Source organism: Marmota monax, unplaced genomic scaffold (genome assembly GCF_021218885.2).
Source record: "Marmota monax isolate L192 unplaced genomic scaffold, Marmota_monax_Labrador192_F-V1.1 WCK01_AAM20220418_F8-fsc00029, whole genome shotgun sequence".
Taxonomy (NCBI): Eukaryota; Metazoa; Chordata; class Mammalia; order Rodentia; family Sciuridae; genus Marmota; species Marmota monax.
Window position 1 is genome coordinate 1,837,565 of NW_026693024.1, and position 26,942 is coordinate 1,864,506.

The 26,942-nt window shown below is 37.1% G+C and overlaps 1 protein-coding gene across 2 annotated transcripts in view; it reads right to left on the reverse strand.

Moving 5' to 3' along the window:
* Gmds (GDP-mannose 4,6-dehydratase) overlaps positions 1–26,942 on the reverse strand; it is a 643,159-nt gene that overhangs the window by 106,143 nt on the left and 510,074 nt on the right. For both annotated transcript variants that reach the window (XM_046453468.2, XM_058582345.1), the window contains one exon: positions 21,804–21,922. In XM_046453468.2, the coding sequence (XP_046309424.1) occupies positions 21,804–21,922 (119 nt within the window). The remainder of the gene's footprint in view (positions 1–21,803; positions 21,923–26,942) is intronic.

The following is a 26,942-nucleotide window of genomic DNA, read 5'->3' on the forward strand; positions in this document are numbered from 1 at the left end:
ATTGTAAATCTTCAAAATTCCTTGTACGTTTTGTTGTGTGTGTGTGTGTGTGTGTGTGTGTGTGTGTCTATGAATTAAATGAATTGAACCCAGAGTCTTGTGCATGCTGGGCAAGTGATATACCACTGAGCTATATCACCAGCCCACACCTTCAACATACTGAAGGAAAATTATTTCCAATCTAGAAAGATGTATTGGCTACAATATTAAAGACAGACTAAAGATATTTTCAGATATGCTTGGCTACAAAATACTTGTTTCTAGACATCCTTCTCAGGAAACGAACTAAAATTTTGCTTCACCCATCCAGGAGTGGTGGCAAGTACCTGTAGTCCAATTACTCAGGAAGCTGAGGCAGGAGAGAGAATCCCTTGAGCCCAGGAGCTTAAGGCCAACCTGGGCAACATAGGAGGACCCTGTCTCTAAACAAACAAACAAACAAATATTCTGCTTCATCAAACAAAAAGTTTTACAAAAGGTGTCAAAAATGGGATCTAATATAGGAGATTGGCTAAGAGAATCCTCCAAATGAGTGTGAAGGGAGACCTTGGGTGCTGACCCTCCTACTTACCCAGACTAGATCAGGCCAGAAGCTTCTAGAGAGATGCTTTAGTAAGACATGACTGCTTGACTAATTTCGGGGGGGGGGTGGAATGGAGAGGATCTGAAAGCCTTCAGAAGCAATTTAGACAACTGGGGCAGAGTTAAGGGTAAATTTAGTAATAAATACATAGAAAATTAAGCAAAAGGAGAAAGAATGCATTTAATAAGACTACGATCAACAAATGATAATGGTACAGAAAACCAAAAATAATCGTGGTTTAATGGAATGAAAACCAATCAGTCATAAAAATGTAATGCTGAATACTGAGCTAATCAAAAATTAAAATTTAACAATAGAGTATTAAGAGAATAGAGGACTGGGTAGAAAAAGAGAACAAAGTACTCATTTTGAATAAGAGACCAGAGAAAGCTAACAGATAACGTCTAGAAGAGAAATAAAAAATAAAAAAACAATAATCACAACAATTTATTTGGAAACATGAAAGTAAAAGCCAAAATAATCAGCTAAAAGAGTGTAGTAAAGGACAATAGGATTTCTATCTAGAAAGAACAGAGAAAAAATAAGAGTGAAACAAATAATGATCATGAAACAAATCAAGACAATTTACCAGAGAAGAACTATATACCTTTTCAGATGGAAAGGGCCCACAGAATATGCCAAATAACAAGCGGAGCTGGCTGGGGAGATAAGCTTTATATGAAATCAGTCAGGACTGATGAAGCCCTTTCTTTCTTTTCATTTTTATTTTTTGGTACTGGAGAGGATTGTACTCAGGAGCACTCAACCACTGAGCCACATCCCCAGCCCTATTTTATATTTTATTTAGAGACAGGGTCTCACTGAGTTGCTTAGCACCTTGCCATTGCAGAGGCTGGCTTTGAACTTGTGAGCCTCCTGTCTCAGCCTCCTGAGCCACTGGGATTATAGGCCGCTGATGAAGCCCTTTCTAGAGCCCCCTGTGTGTGGCAGAGATTGGGATTCTGGAATGACTGCAGCCAGACTCCACTGGGCTCAGTCAGAGCTCTGCTCTGGGGACAGGCTTTCTGTCCTACCTTTTTCCCTATAAACCCAACACTTCCTTCCAGGTCTCCTCCTGCCATTCTTCCTCTGGGTAAGGGCAGGGGCTGGCATCTTTGGAACCACTAACATGCCAGCTCCTGCACCAAGGACATCTCCTACAAGGTGGTCAGAAGAGTCTGCACAGAAGACGGGAAGAAGCAATTTGGAAGAGGCAGGTCAACTTGGAGGGCTTGGCCTCAGAAACTGAAGGCACAGGGGTGTCTGTCCAGGGCATGATCAATAATGTCAAATGCTAATGATGAGACACAGGAAGATACGGGATTTGAATGGGTCCCCAAAAGTGCTAGAAAATACTGGTATGTTGGAGTGTCAAGAGCAGGAGACTGGTGTTAGCTGGAAAGAGAAGGGGACAGTAAGGAGGGGCAACTCTCAGATTCCTTTTGTCAAAGCAGGGGAAAGGAGAGGAAGGCAGTGGCTGGATCTGAAGGAGGGAGGAATGGCAGGCCTGGAATCCTGAGAAGGCAGGAGGGCATGAGTCAAAGGCCAGGAGGACAGACTGTTTCCAAAGGGCCTAGGGAGGGGGACCTGCTGGTGGAACAGGAGAGATGAGAACTGGTGTTTAAATCACAACCCCTGCCCTAATGATGGAAGATAACACCAGTCTCCTGGGCACCATGCGATCTGAGAACCTCAGCTGCCTACAGCTCTCTAGCATTGCTGTTGAAAAGAAGACTCGTCTGCCTCCATCCCTGCCCAGAATTCTTCCATTTTATTTATATTAATGATGCTAACTGTTCTTAAATGAGGGGTTTCTGGCAGCAAAAAGCCCAGCTGTTATCTCTGTAGTTATTGAACTACAACAAAAAATGTAAAATTTAAATTCATTCTCTAGCTGTTCATGTAGAAGGCACTTCTCAGGATTAACACCTACATTTATTCTGTGCTTTCTATATCAGAGGGCCCTTAGGAATGTTAACTGCTGAATCCTGCCAAGAGTCAGACAGGTAGTGTAATCTGCAGTTTATAAACGGGAAAAAAAGATCAGAGGGCTGAACGATTTACAGAAGGCCATACGGGGAAGAGGATTTGGAGCCAAGATTGCAGAGCTAGGCTTCTTGGCTCCACCATCCTTGGCTCAGGTCATGACTATTTCACATGGCTAGAAAAAGCTGATGGGTGGGGCGGCCTCTTAAGAGGGTACTATCATTTTTATGGGGCGCCCTTCCCAAACATTTTTCCATGACAGTTGTCATCTGTCACCTCACTTTCTTCTTTTTATCAGCATCACTGAGAAGCTTTTCATTAGAGAAGCTCTACTTTCAAATTGTCTTTTCTTACGCTTTATCTCTAGGAAATCAGACTGGCATGATGAATCCAATGGGAAAAGTCTTATGTGGTGGTGCTTACCCGGGGGAGGGAACCCAAGAGATCAAAAATAAATAAATGCATAAGCAAATAAAGAAATAAGTAAAACAGACCAGCAATGCTCCTCCTCAGCTGTCAAAATGGCAGTGGAAGAATTTTCAAATGCACAGCCAGCATTTAAGTGAGTCTTGGTGTTTCCATGCTATCTTTATATGGATTGCTAAACATTATCTGGCTGTCTTATTTATTTTAACTCGGTAGGAACATTACTATCTACCCCCAAAGGATACAGGTGGAAATTTTCCTGTTTTACAAGAGAAAGCAAAAGGATTAGAGGTCTTTTACAGGGCCATGGAGAAGGCTGGTGTTCGGGCTCCATGTGAAATCTCAGTCACAGTTCTGGGCCTGTGCTCACCTCTTCTACCTATACAACCACATCTATCCATCTCCTTTTCTTCCATCCCCGACAAATCTGCACTGAATACCCCTGAGTGCCAGCAGCTATACCAAGTCAGGCGCTAGACCTGTTCTCCATCTTTCAGGAACCTGGAATCTGGTGACTACCATACCACATGGAGACAGACAGGATGTTGTCACAGCCCAGGGGAAGACACCTGGCACAGACCTGGTTGGAGGAGAGTATCAGCCCCAGGGAGGATGTCTGAGCTAAGGCCACAAGGACGCGTGGGAAGTGGTCAGGGGAAGCAGAAGGAATCGTAGGAGCAGGTAGCTCTTGGTATGCCCTGAAGTGGTCAAGCTGGTCCACCCAGCTTATTGGTTTGCCTGGCACCAGCACCCACGTACAATTCACTGCCTTCTGCCTCCATGCCTTTGTCATGCCATCCCACCCACCTGGCCGCTTTCCCTCTTCTTAACTACTCTCTGCATTTCCCACTTGGACAAAGGCTGGCTTCAATCTTTTCTTTAGATATCTCTCAACCTTGATATGGTGCCACTACTTCAGTATTGATGTGATACATTTGTACACTGCCATCATCTTATGTATATATCTTTGTGAATGATGTGTTCTTATTAACTATTGCCCTGGTAGAGTCTATAGTTCTCAAGGGCAGAGAAATATCTTTTGATTCTCTTCAATGAGAGAAAACGAGGTGGGCAGAGGGTACATGTACTATACATCTATGTGCTTAGATACTGTGCTGGATGTTTACTTAGGTTATTATAAAGACCCCAGTTTCAGGATCTACGCGATCCATGGTTAAGAACTATGATTGACCTTCTACCTAATCAACTGCATATGAAATAGAATGAGAGTTGTCTCATGCCACCACATCACATCATACCAGGGTTCAAATTAGCTTTCATCATGCTAATGACTCAACGCCTGTTGCTTTGACAAAAGCACACATCAGTTTAGGCTGTAGCATTTGGGTTTTTATGGGTTAAAAATCCAAGTACCTAAGAAGTTTATAAAAATAAATGATGATAGGGCTTAGATTGCTCAGTGGTTGAAGGGAGGGAGAAAAGGACAAAACAAGAAGACAGAGAGGAAGGATAAAAAGAAATCTCTTTTATTCTTTATGTTTTGTAATGTTGGGGATCAAACCCAGGGCCTCATACATGCTAGACAAGCTTTATACCTACCATTAAGCTATGTCCCCATCTCCACAATTTATTTTTTTTTATTGGTTGTTCAAAACATTACAAAGCTCATGACATATCATCTTCCATACATTTGATTCAAGTGGGTTATGAACTCCCATTTTTTACCCCAAATACAAGTTGCAGAATCACATCGGTTACACATCCACATTTTTACATAATACCATATTAATGACTGTTGTATTCTGCTACCTTTCCTATCCCCTACTATCCCCCCTCCCCTTCCCTCTCAACCCCATCTGCTGTTGTTTAATTCTCTCCCTTGTTTTTTTTCCCCTTTCCCCTCACAAACTCTTATATGTAATTTTGTGTAACAATGAGGGTCTCCTTCCATTTCCATAGTTTCCCTTCTCTCTCCCCCCACTCGTCTCTGTTTAATGTTAACCTTTTCCTCATGCTCTTCTTCCCTGTTCTGATCTTAGTTGCTCTCTTTATATCAAAGAAGACATTTGGCATTTGTTTTTTAAGGATTGGCTAGCTTCACTTAGCATAATCTGCTCTAATGCCATCCATTTCCCTGCAAAATCCATGATTTTGTCATTTTTTAGTGCTGCGTAATACTCCATTGTGTATAAATGCCACAGTTTTTTAATCCATTCATCTATTGAAGGGCATCTAGGTTGATTCCAAAGTCTAGCTATTGTGAATTGTGCTGCTATGATCATTGATGTGGCAGTATCCCTATAGTATGCTCTTTTAAGGTCCTCAGGGAATACACCGAGAAGGGCGATAGCTGGGTCAAATGGTGGTTCCATTCCCAGCTTTCCTAGGAATCTCCATACTGCTTTCCATATTGGCCACACCAATTTGCAGTTCCACCAGCAATGTACAAGTGTACCCTTTTCCCCACATCCTCGCCAGCACTTATTGTTGCTTGACTTCATAATGGCTGCCAATCTTACTGGAGTGCCATCTCCACAATTTAGAGTTCGCATGAAATAATCTATTATGATGAAACAGACTGTGAATATTTTTGAAGGCCCAAGTCCATTTAGAGACTTTCCAGAATTTTTTTTATGATACATGCACTTGAGAGTACATAGTTCTATGAAGGTTTGCTTGCAGTGATCAATTTTTCTAGCTCTAATGGCAAATTCTGAGTGATGACAGATGAGATGAGTTATATTTCTAGAAGTCAGTCTCACAGACTTCACTCAATTCAGCTGGACAGTATGTTTACCAAAGAAAAATTTAGCAAGCTGTTGAGGTAGGAATCAAAACTACCAGGGACTCCAAGATGGCTGGCTTAAAGGCAGTGTATTTAATAGTATGAAGGGAAAGGCAGAGCCATAGTAGTTTTTCTTCTCCTGACTGCCCCCCTGCAGAAAACTCTTAGAAGTGTGTCACCTGAGAATTCTACTCATCAACAACTACAGACTGGATTTGATTTTCCATACAGTAAGCTCTGGAAGAATGCCTCATGGGAACAATATTGGACACAGGGACATTTGATTCATACCCTAGAACCTGTTTCCACTGGCCCTTCTTCTTACCTGTCCTCATCAGGGTCCTCCTTCAAAGCCCAGGGCCCAGGGTCCAGAAGTTCCCCCTACCAGGAAATTAGGGGAGAAATGTGGGCCAGCACAAATGACTTGCCATCCCAGCTGGGAGGATTTTAGACAGGGGTTTCTTTTTAAAAGTATACTAATTTTGCCCTTGTTTTTTACTGAAAATGTAAAGAAAGCACCACAAACTATGATAAATCCTTCCATTGCCTGAAACATCTTTTCCCCAGCAGCAGGTATTGGTTCTCTTGTGGTTGCAGGCCATTCTTACAACTTTCTTCTTGCAATCTAACAAGATTCATCACAGAAAATTAGTCAAGACAGGTATTTGCCTGTTTGGTTTATCCTACCATCATCTTAGTTGTAGGAGAAAGGTGTTTCTTTTTTGTATTACTTAGTATGAAGTGGACAGAAAGTGAAAACCAAAACATAACACTAAAAAGAGCCCTGATAAAGCATCCTCCTGCCCCTCCTCCAAACAAATACCCTATAGAACTGTTCGAAGGAAATAGCTGTTGTCATATGGCTGGCATCCCTTTACGAATGTCTGCATGTCTCATCTTTTATCAGGATGGCCTGTGGTACTGATCTGCTTCCCTAAATATATTCTACTAACCCAAAGTCAAATTAATGTGCTATTTTCTAATAATGCAAAGCTAAATCACTCAAATGATATAAAAATACTCAAGAGGGAATAGCTCTTTCAATTTTAAATGTACAGATGGCAATTCAGGTGTCAAGTCTTTTCAGTGTATATAAACATTTCCCAAAACAGAGGCAGAAATGGGAAGAGAACACAGATTTTAATACAACTAAAGTAAGAATGTTCTGATCAATATGAAGAGGAACTAACATGTATGATGAGGCTGTAGAGAAAGTCTAGAACCAAGGGAAGATATCTCTGACCTTCCTTTAAGCACAGATAATACAGGAGGTAAGAGTTACGAGTGGCAGAATGCTATCTGCATTACTAGTAGTGCCAAAAATGAAGTTAGAAACTTTGGCTTCACCAAATCTTGCTGATTCTGTCTATCATGAATCAATCTCTCCCTCCCTCTTCAGGCCATCAGTTCCTCACAGCCCCTTCCCTGCAAGGCAGCTTCAACAGCCCTCTGGGGGGAAGCATGGCCTGTTGCAGGCAGCTGTTTGTGAGCATTGATACTACCCTGGGAAAGAGACAGATGCTAGTGCTGTCTCAATCACTTAACAGCTGCTGACCTAGAGGGCAGCAGGTACTTATACAACTTGTTGGGAGAGGTGCTGTGGTTTGGGGAGAATTTGCTTCTAGTGATAGAGCTTAAGACCCAAATTGCATGCAGTGAAAATTGTCCTTGAAAACTCCATCATATCTAACTTTATTCAATCAGAATTTGGGCTCTTGAAAGCTCAAAAGCCAAGCCTCATCTTTGTTCTTTTGGCATTTGGTTGGGGCTTCTCTTTCCCAGAGGTTTGCAGGCCTGGATCTCTTTTTCATGCAAATATTACATCACAAAGTTTTTTTTTTTTTTTTTTTTTTGAAAGAATGTCAACAAGAAGGATGCAAAATAAAGGAAAGTGGCAACTCTTTCTTTTTCTTCCTTCTTTATTGTGTCCAACTACAACTAAAATTTTTTTTAAAAAATGTTCAGATCCGACTCTGCCACTCCCTTGCAGGGTGACCTAGGGAGGGTACTGAACCACACTGGGCCTCAGTTTCCTCCTCAGTGAAATAGTACCCAATCCCTGGAATGAAGATGCCTAAGTGTGCAGCTCATGGCATGCTTTCTGACACACACTAGATGCCCACCACACATGATACTGAGCACATGCTGTTTCTCTCTGCCTGTGTCCCCTTTCTCTAGTAATAGCACCCTAATGTTGGGGAAGACCCAGATCCTCTCCTATTCAAACTGTGGACTTCCAGTGGAGCTGCCTATCATGTACTTCTCTCTCATGGACCACAGGAAAAGGCCTGGGATCCAATTCCATTGTGGCTACAATGACTGGTCTTGAGATGATCACAAAGCCCAACTGTCTTTTTCTGTCATCACCTAGTCACTCGTAGCAAATGCTTACACAGAGCTCAGACTCAGGCAGGTGCTGTTCATATACCTAATAACCTGCTCACTCTGCTCTATACCTGTGGGGCTGGGACTCTTACTATCCCTACTTTATAGTTAGGGGAACAGAGACAAATACAAGATAAATAACTGTCCTAGGAACTCACAGAGTTGGGATTCCAGCCCAGGAATGTGATGATGGGTCTTTGCTTTTAATCATATTACACCACACTGGGTGCAGATGAAGATGAATGACTTTGGGATGAAATTGACTAAATCGGTTAGTTCATAACCCACTTGAATCAAATGTATGAAAGACGATATGTCATGAGCTTTGTAATGTTTTGAACAACCAATAAAAAAAAATTAAAAAAATTAAAAAAAAGAAATTGACTAAATCATGAAATAAAATAATTAGGTAGGATTCTTGGAAGAAGCATGTTCATGTATAGTAGTCCTCTGTTATATGCAGGGGATATGTTCCAAGACCAAGGGTAGTACCAATGGAGTGTGTGTGTGTGTATGTGTGCTGTTTTTTCTACATATGTTATTATTATGATGATTTAGTTGTAGTTCTGAAATGTTTCCCAAAGTATCATGCATACAGAGGTGGGGCTTCAGGGCAATGATTGATGAGAGCTCTGACCTATTCAGTGAATTAATCAGTAAGAGTGAACAATTACTAATAAAATAGAACAAGTATACCAATATACTGTAATATAATTGCCAGCATCACCACTCTTGATACTTTGAAGCTATAAATAAGGAAAATAGGCATTATTTGAACACAAAGGCACTGGGATACCATGACAATTGACCTACTAATCAAGATATCTACTAAATGTCTCCTGGGCAGGTGGCATATATGGTGTGGATGTGCTGGACAGACAGACAATTCACAACATGTATGGGAAAGATGGTGTGAGATTTCATCATGCTATTCAGAATGGTGCACAATTTAAAACTTATGAATTGTTTATTTCTGGAAATTTCCATGTAATATTTTGAATTGCTGCTGACTGCCAGTAACTGACACCTCCAAGTGAAGCCACAGATAAGGAGGGATTACTGTACTCTTGAAGTCCTATAAAAGCAGGTTTCCCAAATTGGGCACAACATTGTTCTTAGTCTCTTAAGAATCTTTCAGATCCTATGTGCTGCCTTCATTTCTGTCTGGTTTCTAACTGTGAGGGCTCTGCTCCCAAGAAACCAAGAAAGGCTCAATGGCCCTCTCAGAAGCTCACAGCTGCAGCAGAAGAGAAGCCAGGGCCCAGGCATGGGACACTGCCTGTGGCTTTCCTCTTCCTCTTCCAGCTGAGATTGGTATGCTGACCTGAAGGCTCTAGAAGACCCAAAGAAAGGAGATTGAAAAAAAAAAAAAACAAACTGTAAAACATAAATGGTAGACACATTCACAAAGCTGTCATGATTTTATTATTTGGCCTGGTGAAGTAAGTTGACATTATTAGATAAATTACACTTTAAGTATCACTAGAAGACTTTAGCACCAGAATTTTTATTTTCTTTTCATTTTGGAATATTCACATATGCAAAATAAGATATCTTTGAGATAGAACCAAAATCTAAACTGGAAATTCATCTATATTTCATATATACCTTATACACAGCCCAAAAGTTAAGTTTGCACAATATTATAGTGTGCTTGAGTTCTTTCTTTCTTTTTTTTAAAAAAGACAACAATTTGTGACAGTTCTTATGGTTCCCCAGGTTGACTGGGCTCACTTGAGATGTCTTTACTTGGGGTTTCTCCTGGGGTCAGATACTTGGGACTGCAGACATCTGAAGGCCTGATTGTGTTGACCACTCAGGATGCTTTGCCTGTGTGGCTAGCAGTTTGATGTTGACTAGGGTCTCAGCTGATGCTGTCCAGGTATGAATGTCCTCTGCATGTGGTGTGGCTGTGACCCATCAAAGGAAGTCGGATGTGGAATTTTGTGCTTGTGGTGTTCTATCAGTGCTCAAAGTTTCAGATTCTGGAGTATTTTGAATTTTGGGTTAGGAATATTCAACCTGTATAGAATAAATATGATGAATGTTCTACAAACTCGACTCCACTGATAAGAGGTAGAAAGAACTGAAATAGTTACTGGTACACAAGAGAGTACCATTTTGTCTAGGTGACAAGAAGTGTGATAGCCTGCCACTCAGAAGACTATTATTAAAAGCACGAAGTAAGGTCTTTCATTCATCTAGAATGCTGAACCATCACATCTCTCTTTCTGGGAAGAAGGTGAAAAAAATTTATCGGTAAGGCATTTTGCCTATAATCCCAGCAACTAGAGAGGCTGAGGCAGGAAGATTGCAAGTTCAAAGCCAGCCTCAGCTACTTAGTGAGACCCTGTCTCAAAATAAAAAGGGCAGGGGATGTTTCTCAGTGGTTAGAGTTAACTAGTTGGTACCACCACAACAAACAAACAAAAATACAAAAGCAAACAAACAAACCAAAAACCCCTTATGGTTTCATCAAAATGTTCTGTGTCTACCATTCAAAGACATTTTTGAATAAATCATGAAAAGCATGTGTAATTTTAGTCTGTCATTGGAAACAAAATGAAGATGACAAGATTTTCAGAAGAGGTCACAGCTTGAAATTTCAAATGGACTTTAGCAAAAATGGTGTAGCTATTTAGTAGGGATTTTCTGCTGAGGGAAAAAACAGCAATGAAAAGGCCTATCTTAGGGACAGAAAGGAGTCAGATATACTGTCTGCTGCTCAGTTCTGAATGAGAGAGAAATATTTCCAAGCTAGTGATCCAGAGGATACTGTTGCTGGTGCAGGACTTAAATATAGATCTCAAAATTAAGCTTGGACTGGTGTAGCTCAGTGGTAGAGCATGTGCAAGGCCCCAGCATAAAAAAGTCTAAAAATAAATAAATAAAAATAAGCTTAGAAGCCTGGCATGCTGGCATCTGCCTATAATTCCAGTAGCTTGGGAGGCTGAGGCAGGAGGATCTCAAATTCAAAGCAGCCAGCCTCAGCAAAAATGAGATGCTAAGCAACTCAGTGAGACCCTGTCTCTAAATAAAATATACAATCGGGCTAGGGATGTGGCTCAGTGATTGAGTGCCCCTGAGTTCAATCCCTGGTACTAAAAAAATAAAAAAAAAAAATTAAGCTTAGAAAATGTTGTGTTAAAACTAAGTTAAATAGTTCCTTTACTGTATATAGCTCTTTTAACATGCTATGGTGGTTATTGGTTCTCCAAGAGAAAGTTAAGGTATATAATATTTTCTAAATAGGCTAGGCATGGAATGCCATTTTCAAACAGTATCTCCAGTTTGGGAAAGACTACTCGAGTATGTATAAATAAATAAATAAATAAACAAACAAACAAATAACATTTAGCCCATAGGATTATAGGACCAAAGGACATTGTGATGACTGCATTCAGGACATTATCTCCAAGATGGAAGAAGAACAAGGTCTCATATTCACTTTTCAGAAGAGTGTCTGACATGAGAAATCATTTGTAAGACAATACCAAATGTTTAGAATTGTGTTTAAAGTGAATTTTTTTAAATTGCAAAAGCACCCAAGTTCATTATAGAATTGGGAAATAGAGAAAAGTATAGGATAGAAAACTAAATAATAATACTATACCCCCCGCCCCCACCCCTTCCCCTTTTTTAAATTTTGAGACAGGTTGCCCTGGCTGGCTTTAATTTGCAATCCACTTCCATAGCCTCCCAAGCAACTTGGATTACCACTATACCCAGCTGCTTCGGCAATCACTAACTGGCTTTCTATCCCTACAAATTAATCTTTCTTGGAATTTAATTTAAACAGAATCATACATATATATTCTTCTGTGTGTGATATTTTTTTCACCAAGTATAAGTAAAATTTTAATATTTATCTATGTTGCAATTTATCTATGTTGCCAAAGTTTATGCATTTTTATCACTGAGTAACATTCCATTGTGTGGATATAGTACATTTGATTATATAATCAGGAAGAAATGTTTTATTAGAAATAAAACTGACTTCCTTAACAAGACTCCTAAAACACAAGAAGTAAAATCAAGAATCAATAAATGGGATGGATTCAAACTAAAAAGTTTCTTCTCAGCAAAATAAACAATCAATAATGTGAAGAGAGAGCCTATAGAAGGAGAGAAAATCTTTACCACACGCACATGAGATAGAGCACCAATCTCCAAGATATATAAAGAACTCAAAAAACTTAACACTAGAAAACAAATAACCCAATCAATAAACGGGCTAAGAAACTGAACAGACACTTCACACAAGGAGTTCCAGTTGCTTCACCTCTTCATCAACACTCAGCACTGGGTCATTTTTCATTGTAGCCATTCTAAAGAGAGTGTTACGGCCTCACTTTGTGGCTTCAATGTAGCTTTCTGGGGCGGGGCTGGGGCTCAGCAGTAGAGCACTTGCCTCTCACATGTGAGGCCCTGGGTTTGATCCTCAGCACCACATAAAAGTAAATAAATAATAAAATAAAGGTATTGTGTCCATTCATAACTAAAAAATAAATATTAAAAATATATAGCTTTCTCAGGTAATGAAGCATGTTGAGCATATTTTCATGTGCTCAATGGCTATTTGTATATTTTCTTGTATGAAGTATTCAAATTTTTTTATTGAGTCGTGTTAATGTTGAATTATGTTTTATATTCTACATATAGGAATTGTGTCCATATATACATATTACAATTATTTTGTTCCCAGACTCTGGCTTGACTCATTGTTTTCATAATGGTCACTTTTAAAGAGCAGAGATTTTGAAGTGTTATTCATTTTATCATTTTTTTTTTCTGGTTTTGGGGATTGAACCCAGAGCCTTGCACATGGTAGGCAAAGGCTCTACCACTGTGCTACATTCCTACCCCCCATTAAAAAAAATGTTTCTTGCTTCTGGTGTCCTAAGAAATCCTTGCCTTTTTTTTCAAACTGACCTATATATATATTGAAAACACATACAACACAAGAAACTAAAAAGTCATAAACTATATGATTACAAAGAGATGAACTATATAAAAATTTAAAATATTTGCTATTTGTAAAGCACTGCTAAGAACCTGAAAAGATAAGCCATAGATGAGGAAACTATATTTATGTAAAAATTTAATAACAACAATCTAGAAAATCTTTGACTACCCCAAAGTTGCAAAGCTATTCTAATTTTTATCTAGCAGTATGTTAATTTTAGCCCTTACATTTAAATCTATAATCCATTTTTGTGTGTGCGTGTGCAGTATGAGGTATCTGCTGAATTTTACTCCCCAACCCACATCATTATTTAGTGTGCCAGTATCATTTGTTGAAAAGACTAGTCTTTTCTAACTGAATTATCTTTGTAGAAATTCAGTTGCCCATATAAGTTTGGGTTCATTTCTGAAAAGTTTTATTCTTTTCTATTTATCTTTATGTCTAACCTTATGTCAATACCATGTTTAAACTTTAAAAATGTTAAATGAGGCAGTAAACATTCTCCACCTTTTTTTTCAGAAACTCTAAATCCTCTGCATTTCTGCACAAATTTTGTCAATCTCTATTAAAAAAAAAGTGTGATCTTGATTAGAATTATACTCAATTTATAGATCAGTTTGAAGAAAATCAACATCTTATTAACATATGTCCTTCAGTCCAAGAATATGGTGTATTTCCCCTTTATTTAGGGCTAGGTCAATATCTTCTAGATTTTAGTGTATGAATCTTTCATATATTTTATTAAATTCATCTCTGAGAATTTCATGTTTTTCTGATTCTACAATATGAGGTATTTTTCATTTCTTTTTTTTTAATTTTTTTTATTGGTTGTTCAAAACATTACAAAGCTCATGACATATCATCTTCCATACATTTGATTCAAGTGGGTTATGAACTCCCATTTTTTACCCCAAATACAAGTTGCAGAATCACATTGGTTACACATCCACATTTTTACATAATACCATATTAATGACTGCTGTATTCTGCTACCTTTCCTATCCCCTACTATCCCCCCTCCCCTTCCCTCTCAACCCCATCTGCTGTTGTTTAATTCTCTCCCTTGTTTTTTTTCCCCTTTCCCCTCACAAACTCTTATATGTAATTTTGTGTAACAATGAGGGTCTCCTTCCATTTCCATAGTTTCCCTTCTCTCTCCCTTTCTCTCCCCCCACTCGTCTCTGTTTAATGTTAACCTTTTCCTCATGCTCTTCTTCCCTGTTCTGATCTTAGTTGCTCTCTTTATATCAAAGAAGACATTTGGCATTTGTTTTTTAAGGATTGGCTAGCTTCACTTAGCATAATCTGCTCTAATGCCATCCATTTCCCTGCAAAATCCATGATTTTGTCATTTTTTAGTGCTGCGTAATACTCCATTGTGTATAAATGCCACAGTTTTTAATCCATTCATCTATTGAAGGGCATCTAGGTTGATTCCAAAGTCTAGCTATTGTGAATTGTGCTGCTATGATCATTGATGTGGCAGTATCCCTATAGTATGCTCTTTTAAGGTCCTCAGGGAATAGACCGAGAAGGGCGATAGCTGGGTCAAATGGTGGTTCCATTCCCAGCTTTCCTAGGAATCTCCATACTGCTTTCCATATTGGCCGCACCAATTTGCAGTTCCACCAGCAATGTACAAGTGTACCCTTTTCCCCACATCCTCGCCAGCACTTATTGTTGCTTGACTTCATAATGGCTGCCAATCTTACTGGAGTGAGATGGTATCTTAGGGTGGTTTTGATTTGCATTTCTCTGACTGCTAGAGATGGTGAGCATTTTTTCATGTACTTATTGATTGATTGTATGTCCTCCTCTGAGAAGTGTCTGTTCAGGTCCTTGGCTCATTTGTTGATAGGGTTGTTTGCTATCTTATTGTTTAATTTTTTGAGTTCTTTGTATATTCTGGATATTAGGGCTCTATCTGAAGTGTGAGGAGTAAAAATTTGTTCCCAGGATGTAGGTTCCCTATTTACCTCTCTTATTGTTTCTCTTGCTGAGAAAAAACTTTTTAGAAGATGGAAAAATGCACCCTGTTCATGGATAGGCAGAACCAACATCATCAAAATGGCGATATTACCCAAAGTTCTCTACAGGTTCAACGCAATGCCAATCAAAATCCCAACGGCATTTCTGGTAGAAATAGATAAAGCTATCATGAAATTCATATGGAAAAACAAAAGACCCAGAATAGCAAAAGCAATTCTAAGCAGGAAGTGTGAATCGGGAGGTATAGCGATACCAGATTTCAAACTGTACTACAGAGCAATAGTAACAAAAACAGCATGGTACTGGTACCAAAACAGGCAGGTGGACCAATGGTACAGAATAGAGGACACAGAGACCAATCCACAAAATTACAACTTTCTTATATTTGATAAAGGCGCTAAAAGAATGCAATGGAGAAAGGATAGCATCTTCAACAAATGGTGCTGGGAAAACTGGAAATCCATATGCAACAAAATGAAGCTGAACCCCTTTCTCTCGCCATGCACAAAAGTTAATTCAAAATGGATCAAGGAGCTAGATATCAAATCAGAGACTCTGCACCTGATAGAAGAAAAAGTTGGTTCCGATCTACATATTGTGGGGTCGGGCTCCAAATTCCTTAATAGGACGCCCATAGCCCAAGAGTTAAACACAAGAATAAACAAATGGGACTTACTTAAACTAAAAAGGTATTTTTCATTTCAATTTTCAATTGTTTATTGGTAGTACACAGAACTACAACTGATTTTATGTATAGAGTTTGCACTGATAGATACACTTGCTTAGCTCTAGTTGTTGTTTTTGTAGATTACTTAGGTTTTCTATGTTTGTAATCATGTTACCTGTGAATAAAGGTAAATATTCTTCCTTTAATTTCCTTTTGAATAGGATTTCCAAGACAAAGTTAAAAATGATTTCTAGGGCCAAAGCAACTTTGGCCCTTACTTTAGGAGAAAAGTATTCAGTCTGTCATCATGAAGTATGATAACTGTGTTCTTCTTAGATGCCATTTAACAGCTTAAGGAAATTTCCTTTCAATTTCTACCTTGTTGAATTCTTTTTTATTGTTTATAATAAATAGTCATTGAGTTTTTCAAGTGCTTTTTCTGCATGTGTTTTTTAAAAAAGTCACATTTCTCTCTTTTTTGCCCAGGCTAGCCTTGAACTTGAAAACATATTGCCTCAGCCTTCCAAGTAGGTGGGATTACAGGTGTATGTCACAATATTTGGCTCCTTTGTATACTTAATATGGTGAATTACATTCATTTTCATATGTTAAACCAACCTTGCCTTCTTTGGATAAATTCCACTTTATCACAGTGTGTGAACATTATATATTTGGAGATTCAACTTGCTTATATTTTATTAGTAATTTTTTGTTTCTAAGATTATGTGGAATACTAGTCTATATAGATTTCTTTCTTTACAATGTTTTTATTCTTAGTACCAGGGTAATGCTGTCCCTGTAAAATGAGTTGGAAAGTGTTCATTCTTCAAAATAAATAAAGCAAGATTATTACTTTCTTTCTTAAATTCTTGCTAAAATTCACCAGTGAAAATCAGTTTCTTTAACAGATATAGAATTATTAAGATTTCTATTTGTTCTTGAGTCAGTTTTGGCAACTGGTGTCTTTTATAAAACAACACCATTTCCTTTAATTTGACAAATTGGCAAAAAAATTCTTCATAACATTCCCTTATTAGTCTATTAATGTTTGTAGGAGATGTAGTGATGACTCTTTTATTTCTACTATTTATAATTTTTCTCTTTTCTTTTTCTCCTCATCAATATGGACAGAGATCTATCCAAGTTTTGGATACATTTACTTTTTCTGTAGTGTTTTTGTTTTTCTATTTCATCAATCTCCATTTTTACTTTATAATAGAAATATCCTTCCTTCTGAATGCTTCGGTTTAATTTACTCTTTTTTTCCCTAGCAAGCAGAAAACAAGGCAGCTGTTCAAGGAGCTTTCCTTTTTTTTTCAATATTAATATACAAAGGCATAAACTACTCTTTAAGCATTGTGTTAGCTGTATCCTATAAATTTTAATTTTCTGCTCTTACTTTCATTCAGTTCAAAATATTTTCTAATTTTTCTTGAGATATCCACTTTGACCTGTGAATTAGAAGTTTGTGGATTTTTAAATATTTTTCTGTTTTTTAATTCTAAATTAATTTCATTTTGGTCAGAAAGCATAATTTCAATTCTTTAAAATTTATGGAGACTACTTTCATGGCACAGAATATGGTCTGCTTTGGGTGACTGTTGCAGGTACTCTTAAAAAGAATGTAAATGCTGCTGTTTTGGTTAATGGATGATATATTTTATAACACTAATTAGGTCAAGCAGTTTATTATGTTGTTCATGTCTTCTATGTCCTTTTTTGTCTACTTGTTTGTTAGTTATAGAGAAAGGAATGTAAAAATATGCAAGCACAAAGTTTGTCTGTTTCTCTCAGTTCTATCAGTATTTTAAAGTAGGTATAAATGTGTGTATTTTAAACTGCTGTATCTTCATCATGAATTGATCCCTTAACATTGTGAAATCACTCTTTTTATTCATTGTAAATTGTGAAGTCTAATTTTTCTCATACAATATAACTCTTTCAGATTTCTTATGATTAGTGTTTGTATACTGTAATTTTTTATCTTATTACTTTAAATCTGTGTTTTTATTTAAAAGAGTCTCTTGTAGATAGGACTTTGCTTTTCAAGTCTGACAATATCTCCCTTTTAACTGGAGTATTTAAATAACTTACAATTGACATAATTACCAATATAGTACCATTTCTATTTGTTCAATCTGCTATTTGTTCTCATTTTCTCTTTTCCTGCTCTCTTTTGGTTAAGTATTTAGAATTGCAACTAACTCCATTATTGGCTTGTTGTTGGTCTTTGTTTTGTTTTAGTAAAGCTATAGAATTTATAGTATGAACTTTAACTTACTGTAATCTATCTTCAAACAATTTATACCAGTTCACCTTTAATGTAAAACCCTTATAACAATGTAATATTTAAATATTTCCATCTCCCCCCTGCAACTCTGTGCTACTGTTGTTACACAACACACACACACACACACACACACAGTATTAGAAACCCCATGGTAAATTATTTTGAATTTAAACATCATTTTAAAAGATATTTAGGAACAGGGGGCATTAATATTTTTCCCACATATTTACTATTTATTTTGCTGTTCATTTCTTTATAGATCCAGGTTTCAAATTAGTATCATTTTTCTTTTGCCTCAATGTTTGCTGGCAATGAATCATCTCAACTTCTATTTGAAAAAGGAAATCTTGAATTAATGACTGTTTAAAAAATATTTTACCTAGGCATAGGATTCTAGGTTCTAGGTTTTTGTTAGCAGCTTAAACCTATTGTATTCTGCCTTGCATATTTTTTTGGGGGGAAAAGGGGTCTTTTTTTTTCCTATTTGTTCTTCTGTAAGTAGCGATCTTTCTTCTTTAGCTATCTTAAGATTTTCTCTTTAGTATTTATTTATTTAATTATTTTATATTTTTTAGTTGTCGATTGGTCCTTTATTTTTTATTTGCTTGTGGTTGAGAATCAAACCCAGTGCCTCACACACGCCAAGCAAGCGCTCTACCACTGAGCTACAACCCAGCCCTAGCATTTATTTTTGGTATTTTGATTATGAAGTGTGACTTTCTTTGTGCTTATTCTTCTTGGGGTTTATTATGCCTCTTGGATCTGTGGTTTTATTGTTTTCATGAAATTTCGGGGAATGGTCATTATTTAATTCTTTTTCTGTGGTTCTCCCCCTTTTTCTCCCTTGGACTTCCATGGCATGTCAGGTTGCTTAATAATTGTCCCCAAGTTCCTGAAACTATTCTCTCTCTTTTTTCTCCCACTAGTCTTTTTTTCCTTCTGTGCTTTCTCTTGGATCATTTCTATTATTATGTCTCCATACACACTGTCATTTTCTGTAGTATCTAATATGCTCTTTTTTAAAAAAATTTTTTTAGTTGTAGATGGACACAATACCTTTGTTTTATTTATTTATTTTTATGTGTTACTGAGGATCGAACCCAGTGCCTCATTCTTGCAAGGCAAGTGCTCTGCCACTGAGCCACAATCCCAGCCCTCTAATCTGCTCTTAATGCCAACAATGAATTTTTAAGATTTCAGATATTTAGTTTTTTATCTCTAGAAGTTCCAATGGTTTTTTTTTTTAAAGTTTTGCTATTTACCACTCTGTCTGCAATGTGCTCCTGTCTTTCTTAGAAAACCTGAACATCATTATAATAGTTATTTAAACATCTTTGTGTGTTCATACCAATACCTTTATTAATCCTTAGTCTGTTTTTATTGCTTGATTTTTATCCTGGCTATAGGTCATGTTTTCCTTCTTCTTGACATGACTACTAAGTTTTGATTGAAAGCTGAACATAATGAATTCTGTGTAGTTGAGTGTCAAGATTTACTGTTTTCCTGTAAAGAATGTGGGGCTTTGTAATGGCAGGAAGCTAGGTTATTTGTGTCCAGTTCCATCCTTTTTAGAGCTGTGTTTAAACCTGGTTAGCCTAAGTCTAGAGTAGACTTTGCTCTACGGAACAGCTTATTGCTGAGGCAGAGCCCTTCTGGAATCTGCACTGTACTCTCTGAAGGATCCACAGGTTGCCCCATCATGTATGGCTGAGTCTTCAAAGCCTTCTAGTCTTGGATGAACTGGAAGAAACATTCACCTTCCGCTTCCCAGGTAGTTCTGTGTCTTAATTCTTGTGGCATTTCTTACACACATGGCTCTTATTATTATTAAGTGAAGACGTAAGAGGACCTCTATGTAGATTTCTGGAGCTCTGTTCCATATAGATCCCCTCTCTCTAGAATTCTGTCCTATAAAGTCCAGGTCACTCTGACTATGAATTATGATATCTGCCTCCTCAATTCAGCAGGACAGTTGTTCTAAGCTTGGGGTTCTCCTTGCTTGCTCCTTGTACTCCCAGACAGAAAGCAGGACAGGGTGATTACAGAGCTCCTCTAATTCATTTCTTTTCTATCAGAGATCTCAATCCCATACGGCTTGCCATCCAGTATCTAAAACAATTATTTCATGTATTTTGTCTAGTTTCCTAGGTTTTTAAAGATAAAAGGCTAAATCTAGTTTCTTTTATTCCATTATAGCTAGAAGTGGAAATCCTTTCTTATGGTTCAAAAATGAATCTTAGAAAATAGTTTAGTGGTTCCTCAAAAACTTAAACACAGAATTACCATATGACTCAGAAATTCTACTCCTAAACCCAGATCCAAAAGAATCAAAAGCAGAGACTCAAATAGATATTCATGAACACATATTCACAGCAGCATTTTTCACAGAAGCCAAAAGTATCCACTAACAGATGAATGAACCAATAAAATGGGGTATACACACAAAATAATATTATTCAGTCTTTAAAAAGATGTTAAATGTTACAGTGTGTATGAACTTTGAAGACATTATGCTAAGTGAAATAAGACAGTCATAAAAGGACAACTACTGTTGGTTCCACTCATATGAGGTACCTAGAATAGACAAATTCATAGAGATACAAAGTAGAACAGAGGTTATCAGAACTAGGGAAAGAGGAATTACTATTTAATGGTTATCAAATTTCTCTTTTTAGGATGATGAAATAATTCTGAAAATGGATAGTGGTGATGGTTAAACAACAATGTAAAGGTAATTAATACCACTAAACTGTATATTCAAAAATGATTAAAATGACAGAGATATGAAAAATTGTGGTATATATGTGTATTAAGAATTGTAATGCAAAAAAAGTACATGTATAATGTCATAAATTGACATGAACATACTTTATATACAGAGATACAAAAATTGTGCTCTATATGTGTAATAAGGGTTGTAATGCAACAAAATGATTGAAATGATGAATTCTATGTTACCAATATTTTACCACAATTAAAAAATCATTAAAAATAAAAATTTCATCTGTAATGATTTCCCACACATCTTTAAAATATTCAACTAATAAAATATGACTTAAACATTTGTATAATGTAATATGTAGATGTAGTACATGATTATAAACTGAATTGGTTTGGTATAAAGTAGAGCATCAGCCAAACTGCCAAAACTCAAATGTGATCTGATGATTAGATGGGAGTAATTCATCACTGTGAATTTCCTGAGTTTGATGGTTGTATTGTGTTTATGCAGAAGAATATCTTGTTTTAGGAAATGCACATATCAGTTCAGGATCGTGGGGCACCAGATCACAACTTACCCTCAACGGTTTAGAGAAAAGGAGACTATAATGTATTTGAAGCCTTTCTGTAAGCTTTTGATGGTTTCAAATTTAAAAAGTATATGATGGAAGTAGTAAAATGTGGGGAATTATTAACACATTGGTCTAGAAAGAGTACAATTAGACCCAGTAGAATCATATTAAAAGATGGTATTTACACTGTGATAAAAATTTTAAAATTAAAATTAAAATTAAAAATTAAAAACATTTAAAAATAAGAGAGATAAAAAAAATTAGGAAAAGACTAGGTTTAAATGCTGACAAGCAGCTGACATTCAATGTAAATGGGGTTGCATGCAATGCCCTACATGGAAACCTTCTGTTCTGATTTTATGAGAGTGAAAGGGAAGATAAGAAAACAAAACCACAGTGAAGAGCAGACTTGTGTGCACACCTACCAGAAAATGTCTCTGAACAAGCAGCAATCAACCTCAGGTGTACTTACACAATGGTTTTTCCAATGTGCAAAAATGATTTCTCAACAAATTCACGGACACTATGGACCTCTCCAGTCGCTATGACAAAGTCTTCTGGCTCATCGTTCTGCAACATCAGCCACATAGCCTAGAGAGAGAGAGGCAAGTTCACCTGAAGGTCATACTCAATGGCCACTTTGGGAATACAATGTTGTCAAATGCATATAATCAGATATGGCCTTGTGCAGTTAGAAAAGGAGTGCAAATTTACTACAATAGTCTAACCACTACAATGATTGTTCTTACAATTTAATGCGCATCAGAAATATTTGGGGAACATCTTGGTATGAATGCCTGGGTCTAGTCACAGAGGCATGGACTCAGAAGGAATCTTTAATCTTAAACATTGTAGAAGATTTTCATGTAGCAGTTCTTTGAACTCAACTTAAAGGAACATGATATCTAATAATATCTGTGAAAATAACCTTTTTTATAGTATGTGTATGAAGAAACAGTTCCAAAAGCCTTGTCTAATTTTCTTGCATGTCAGAAAGGGCAGACAAGAAAAAGTATTTAAACCCAGATTATAAACAAAATCCATTAAATCATCAAAAATAGAGACTCATTTCTTAACAATAAATTTTGAAAATTTAGCCATCAAAAAAGCAATATAAACAAGGACCATTAATGAAGAAACAATCAACAATAGAGAATACTACTGTTTTAAAAAGTTGTCTGACAAGCAACAAAAACCAGAATAAGGGGGTTCAGGTTCATAGTCAGGTGCTCAATTTCCACATTGTGATCAATATGAAGGTATTATTGAGGTATAATTTCTTAGAGGAACAAAGAATCTGGTTGGGCAAAAATACAGTAGCATTCTGAGATACTGATTGGTGGCAACTGTCATAGGCCACCACAATGGAATGAAATTAGAAATCAATGTTAGATAAAAAATAGAAAGCTACTGTGACAAATGGAGACTACATAATACACAGTTGAATGATGAATGGGGCTGGGGTTGTAGCTCAGCGGTGGAGCGCTCGTCTAGCATGTGTGAGGCCCTGGGTTCGATCCTCAGCACCACATAAAAATAATAAACAGAATAAAGGTATTGTGCCCAACTAAAGAAAAGAGAATGAAATAAAAAAAAATTCTTAGAGGCAAATAAAAACACTGATAGAAAATATCAAAATCTCTGGGACACAATGAAGGCAGTACTAAGAGGAAAGTTTATTGCATTGAGTGCATTTATTAAAAGAATAAAAAGTCAACAAATAAATGACTTAACACTACATCTCAAAGCCCTAGAAAAAGAAGAACAAATCAACACCAAAAGCAGAAGACAGGAAATAATTAAAATCAGAGCTGAAATCAATGAAATTGAAACACAAGAAAAAACTGGCAAAACAAAAGTTGGTTCTTTGAAAAAATAAAATAAAATAGATAAACCCCTGGCCATGTTAATGAAGAGAAAAAGAAAGAAAACTCAAATTATTAAAATACAAGATGAAGAAGGAAATATCACAATGGACACATCTGAAATACAGAAGATAATTAGAACCTATTTTGAAAATTTATACTCTAATAAAATAGAAAATATTGAAGACATCAACAGATTTCAACAGACATATGATCTGCTTAAACAGAATGAGGAGGTCAGAAATTATTTAAATAGATCAATTTCAGGTAACGAAATAGAAAATACCATCAAAAGCCTACCAACCAAGAAAAGCCCAGGACCAGGTGGATTCTCAGCTTAGTTCTACAAGACTTTCAAAGAAGAATTAACACCAATACTCCTCAAAGTATTCCATGAAATAGAAAAGAAGGGAACCCTTCCAAACTCATCTTATGTATGTAGCAAAATGAAATCAAACCTCTGTCTCTTACCCTGCACAAAAATCAACTCAAAGTGGATCAAAGACTTAGGCACTAGAACAGAGACCCTGTGCCTCATAGAAGAAAAAATAGGCCCAAATCTTCACCACGTTGACCTAGGATCTGACTTCCTTAACAAGACTCCTAAAGTGCAAGAAGTCACATCAAGAATCAATAAATGGGATGGATTCAAATTAAAAAGCTTTTTCTCAGGAAAAGAAACAATTAATAAAGTGAGAAGAGAGCCTACAGATTGGGAGAAAATTTTTACCACATCCACCTCCATTAAAGCATTAATCTCTAGGATATATAAAGAACTTAAAAAACTTAACACCAAAACAACAACAGCAACAACAACAAAAACCCCACCAAAACAAATAACCCAATCAATAAATGGGCTAAGGAACTGAACAGACACTTCACAGAAGAAGAAATACAATTGATCAACAAATATATGAAAAAGTGTTCAACATCTCTAGCAATTAGAAAAAATGCAAATCAAAACTACTCTAAGATTTCATATCACTCCTGTCAGAATGGCAATCATCAAGAATACAGGCAACAATCAATATTGGCGAGGATGTGGTAAAAAAGGTACACTCATACATTGCTGATGGGACTGCAAATTGGTGCAGCCAATATGGAAAGTAGTATGGAGATTCCTCAGAAAACTGGGAATGGAGCCACCATTTGACCCAGCCATCCCACCTTGGTTTATACCCAAAGGGCTTAAAATCAACATACTATAGTGATGCAGCCACATCAATGTTTATAGCAGCTTAATTCAGAATTGCTAGACTATGGAACCAACATAGGTATCCCTCAGTAGATGAATGAATAAAGAGAATGTGGTATATATACTCAATGGAATATTACTCAACTTTAAAGAGTAAAATTATGGCATTTGCCAGTAAATGGTTGGAGTTGGAGAACATCATGCTAAGTGAAATAAGTCAATCCCACAAAACCAAAGGCTGAATGTTTTCTCTAATATGCGGATGCTAATTCACAATAAGTCAGGGGGCACTAGGGAAGAATAGCATTACCTTAGATTAGGTAGAGGGAAGTGATAGGAGGGGAGTGGAAGGGATGTGGGGACAGGAAAGATAGTTGAATAAAACAGACATTATTACTGTATGTATGTATGTGATTGCATGACCAATATGATTCTGCAACATGTACACTCAGAAAAATGAGAAATTATATCCCATCTATATATGATATATCAAAGTGCATAAATGAATTCTACTGTCATGTATAACTAATTAAAACAAATTTTAAAAATTATAAAAAAAGAATATGTGCTTCTTCCAACATAGTCCCCAGTGATATGTGCATTGAACTCTTGTTCTAACATTTAGTGAATACCATTTTGATTGGTGTCTCCCTATCTGGTGTTGGAAAAGCTTAGAAAATAGGTTGCTAAAATAACCCAACCTAATTTCTCTTGGAAAATGCTACCAAAAAAGTCTAATCCTTCTTTATTCATTCATATTTGTAAATTTGTAGCAACCTTCTAAAAATAAAATGAATTTATTTCCCATTTTACTTGAAGTTATTTCTTACGGGTATTTTCATGTTTTTGGAGTATTATCAGATCATTTAAAATGAAACTTCTGTTCTTTGAAGATGAGAGTTTGTGCAATTTTCCATGATATGGAGATGCAGCATGCTTAATGGAACAATATCAATTCCTTTTGAGTGAGTGATCTACTATATAGTAACTAGCAAAAGAAATAATCTTGGTGAATAGACAGATTTGGTCACATTAATGAAATATTTGCAGTTTCATTTTGCATTAAGAGACCATAGTTGATGAACTTAGATACAACACTTTTTGAATGTTAATTAATTAATGTTAATGTTTGATAAGGCTTGATCAGTTTGCAAAGGCACAAAATATAAGCTTTCCTTTTTAAGGGGACAGTTCATGCAACAGATGTAGTCGACATGGCTTGGTGGCCCATGTACACTGTTAAGTGCTGGGGGCTGAGAGGAGGAGAAACAGAGAGGTGCTCTCTGGAATAGGCACCAAGGTCCACAGGCACTGGCAGAGGGCTGGATGCTCCTTGTAGGTCTGTGCCTGCATGTGGAGTCACCACAGCCTGGTATTTGCTCTTTCCTCACATCTGGAAATGCTAATTTGGCCTTCCAGATCCTGGACCAGGGTCCCAAGTCTAGCCACTGGAATAAGTTCCTGTTGCCTCATTGGGTTTCCCTGTGATCAAACTGCACATGGCACAGTGGCTTCCCTGGGCCTTTGGTGCCCTTTGGTCGCCCTTCCCAACAAGGTCAACCTGCCCACCTCTCCCACCCAGGCACAAGCATGTACCTGTGCCCAGGCATACACCTACACACAGGCACGCACATACAAACTTGTTTTGGCTTTCATCAAAATACATTAAGAAAAATTAAATACTTCAGGAAAAATTAAATTATGCTTCTGGGTAGAATTTCTGTTTGAATATTTTTCTGAGGAATTAGATATAAAAGGGTAAATTCATTTAAATGTATTTGACTCAAATTTCCATTCTAAAAATAACATTTCAAATAGGTCTTTCAGGACTACTCAACTGATTTTATTTCCTTAGGAACACTTTGTTGTAGAGTAGTCACAGAAAAATCTTGTTTTTAGTCATGTGAAACAAAAGAAGGGCTTGGTAAAAATGAGAGGAGGAAACACGGGTACCATCAGTGATGGATCACTCTAAATGTGGGACCCAGTCCCTGGCAGGAATCTGAAGATTAGTAGGAGCCTCTGTTGCACAAGAGCAAGAGCCAAGAATCCGCCCTTTTCTTTTCCATCAGACTATCTGTGGCCTCTGACCTATCAATTTCTAGGCATTTCCTCTGGGGTTCATATTGTACCAGACTCCAGTCTGGGAATGGGAAGAGAAAGGATATACAATTCCAGATTTATTTGTTATTACTGAATAGTTTACTGGTTTTAACAGAGGGAAAGGGCTTTGTTTAAATTTCCACTGAGCATAATTAATGGTTATTGACTGGTAAATGAAGAACAGGTGACACTCTGGGTTAGAAGATAAATGATCCTATGTTCTGGTGTGATAATGGGTTAGTAATTTGCCACAGAGCTGAGGGTGAATGTGTCCCCATCATAATGCCAGATCATGTTCAGGAGACAAAGGCCCCTTGTGAGGAGGACTCGGCCACTCGCCTCAGTGTACAGCTGCATACGTTGATCTGCTCCATTTATTCTCTGATGGATGGCACAACTGAGGCAAAAGTTCACCCATTCTCACCTTCCTGTTCACATGCTGGACCAC